The 3,082-nt window shown below is 48.0% G+C and overlaps 1 protein-coding gene across 1 annotated transcript in view; it reads right to left on the reverse strand.

The window, feature by feature from the left end:
* Positions 1-1,775: 1,775 nt before the first annotated feature.
* musk (muscle, skeletal, receptor tyrosine kinase) overlaps positions 1,776-3,082 on the reverse strand; it is a 33,038-nt gene continuing 31,731 nt past the window's right edge. Inside the window, exon 17 of the mRNA XM_031856012.1 lies at positions 1,776-2,742. Within this exon, the coding sequence (XP_031711872.1) occupies positions 2,042-2,742 (701 nt within the window). The 3' untranslated portion in view covers positions 1,776-2,041. The remainder of the gene's footprint in view (positions 2,743-3,082) is intronic.

Below are 3,082 nucleotides of genomic sequence, written 5' to 3' on the forward strand. Positions count from 1 at the left end.
AGTCTTCAAAGGTTAAGGCTCTGGGGTTCGTAAAGAGATGGATATGTGCTCGATGCGCAGGAGTAAAAGTACCCTGAATTGAAGAAGAAAGTGTTGGGAACGTAAAGGAGCGTGTTTGGGTTATCAGCATCTAAGAAACTAAATTCTTGACATCAATAGAATTATTAATGTCAGTAACAATTATTAATAATAACGGGGCACCACCCTGCGAACAGGGACCAATAACCAAACGATGAACTAAGTCTCATAATTAGTGTTCACTCACAATGTCAATAGTCTGAGTACTATTACACATTCAGAGTGAAAGTGAAGGTTTAAATTCGACCACAGACCACATATACAGCTATTATCACAATACACATGCAGAGTAATCACAGACAGCTGCTCTTTAAAATATAACAGTTTATTATGTTCTAATACTAATGATCTAGTCAACTAATATCTAAACTAACAACAACTATACATTCATGAGCACGCTATCTAAAATCAACGGACTATGGACAAGAGGGGGGGGGGGGGGGGAGTGTGTGTGTGTACATGTAATGCGTGTGTGAGTGTGTGTGTATGTGTACGTAGGGGGAGGAGCGAGGGAACAGTTCAGCGATGTATGACGTAGTTGGTACGTGGTGATGTCTCTCATGCGCGAGACTCAAAATGGCGGATAGCCAACAGGAGACCCGGCGTCTATACGTGCCGGTAGCCGTTTAGCACGTAGCTACATTAGCTCAAAGCTATATGTGTGTGTGTGGATCAGTAAAAGAGTAGGGAAAGGAACAAAACAAAATGAAATAAAACAAAAGATTAAGATCCTCCGCGCCGCACGGGAGTACGGAAGATTGCTCTCTCAGAGACTCAAGACTCTTTGTCTCAGCCGGCGGTTTTGACCTCCTGAACTGATGAGAAGCAACTTCGACCTCACTGCGGCTGTCTCGACACGAATCACAGTAGCATGGAATACACGCTAACTTTTACACAACACTAGCAATTTCAGGGATCGCCAGTGTCGGTGATCACAAAGCATACACCAAGTTATAAAAATGAACAGTACTTTAAGCACACAAACAAGATAAAATAAACACAAATGAACTCTCTAACTCTGCCCAGAATCTATTTCGCCTTACGGTACGATGCAATCGTGGTGATTGAGGGGGGTTCTTCTGAGGGGTTCTTCTGAGCTTCGGTGGGCTCAGGCAGTGCGGCTGCGGGCCGCGGGAGGGATTCTCTCGGTGGGAGAGAATCGCTTCGTCTGGATAAGGGACGTTCGCGTCCTTATGACCGGAGCGAGCGAGGCGCTTGGTGGAGAGTGGAGAGTGGAAGTTCTTTCTCTCTCTTTCTGAAGAAGTCTTGCTTCTTCACTTCTGCAGGAATAGAAGGGCTCGCTTCGTGGATACGAACAAAGATAAAATAGACAGTTTGGTGAATTCGGCCAGCGAATATAAACTGTTAAACCTAGGATTTGGTTGAAAAGGGAAACAACGTTGGTGTGCTCCCTAGCTCGACGGAGGTCAAAGGGAAAAAGCATTGAGGTGGGGGTTGCTGGTTGTTTTGTAGAAAGGTGGCTGAACCACAGGGGTCCTGGGTTGTCTTGGCCCTAGGCCAATTAAATTGCAGCGCTGCTTTCAGGTACCTTCAGGAACACATAGTTTTTGGGGGGAGGAAACTCACACCCTAATGTGAATTTCTTCAGAGCTGGGGGTTTGGTGCTCATCAAACTACAATCAGGATGAAACCTTTGCTTGCAAAAGGGAAGGCCTGACTCTCTTTGTTCCACAGCACATGTCGAAGCCATATAGTCAGATTCCAACAAAAGCTATATGCAAATGCCTCAAATATGAGAGGTGTTTATGATGCAAGAACATTTGATAAAGGTGCCAGTTTGGGTCTCCTGAAAAGAAAAAGCTGGGCAAAGAGAACTGATTGGGTAATTCATTGGAAGTCATTGGACGAATGCTCATGCTCAAGTCCCAGGGTTCATTTAGAATATGTTTTCAGACACCAAATCACTTCATAAGTCAATGGGCGAACGTTTGTTTCTCCCAGGTTAGCAGTCAGCCTCAGCGTCAGCGCTGCAGCTTAGCGTGCTTTGGTGAATCCGCTCCAGTATCCGATGTATGCTGCTGAAGCTGGGCCTATCTGATGAGTGTGTGCTCCAACAAAGCCTCATCAGGTTATACAGCTCCAGAGGGCAGTTCTCGGGGCAGCAGAGGATGTGACCGTCCCTCACGTAGTAGATGACCTCCTCGTGGCCCATGCCGTAGTACGGCTGCATCCCGTTTGAGAAGATCTCCCACAGCACCACGCCGTAGGCCCACACGTCCGATTCGGTGGTGTAGCGGTTGTAGAATATGGACTCCGGGGGCATCCAGCGGATGGGGATTGCGTCGTTCTCGTTGGCTTTGTAGTAGTCGGCTGAGTAGATGTTCCTTGAGAGGCCGAAGTCTGCGATCTTCACCACCATGTCCTCCCCGACCAGGCAGTTCCGGGTGGCGAGGTCGCGGTGCACGAACTTGCGCTCCGACAGGTAGGCCATTCCCGCCGCGATCTGCTTGGAGATGGACAGCTGCTCGGCACAGGAGAGAAGCCCCGCCTCCAGCTCGGAAGAGAAGCTGCGGCCAGACAGGCTGGCGCGGCTGAGCGTGCGCACCGACTGGGAGGGCAATCGGCGACGCAGGAACTCGTTGAGGTCGCCGTGGGCCATGTACTCGAACATCAGGCACATGGGTTTGCCCACCGCACACACGCCTGGGGGGGGGAGGAGAAAAAAAGCATACAGGAGATTTTATTTCCATCTGAAGTGCGTTTTTTTCCTTCTACAGCGCCACACAATGAGCTCATTCACTGTAAAAGGTAAATAAATATTCAGCCGAGACATAAACACGGACGACTGCAACGTGCACGCGTCCACAAATAAACTTGCGCATAGAGGATGTACACTCTTACGTTAGTAGAACAGTCATGTAAACACAGCGTGTTTCTAAAATAGCCTTGTGTTAAAGGCGAGATCTAAAATTTGAGGTGGTGCAGATTGTGGCTGCTCTTCTTCTTCTTCTTCTTCTTCTTCTTCTTCTTCTTCTTCTTCTTC

The sequence above is a fragment of the Anarrhichthys ocellatus genome, unplaced genomic scaffold (assembly GCF_004355925.1).
Source record: "Anarrhichthys ocellatus isolate YVR2014 unplaced genomic scaffold, GSC_Weel_1.0 scaffold16, whole genome shotgun sequence".
Lineage (NCBI taxonomy): Eukaryota > Metazoa > Chordata > Actinopteri > Perciformes > Anarhichadidae > Anarrhichthys > Anarrhichthys ocellatus.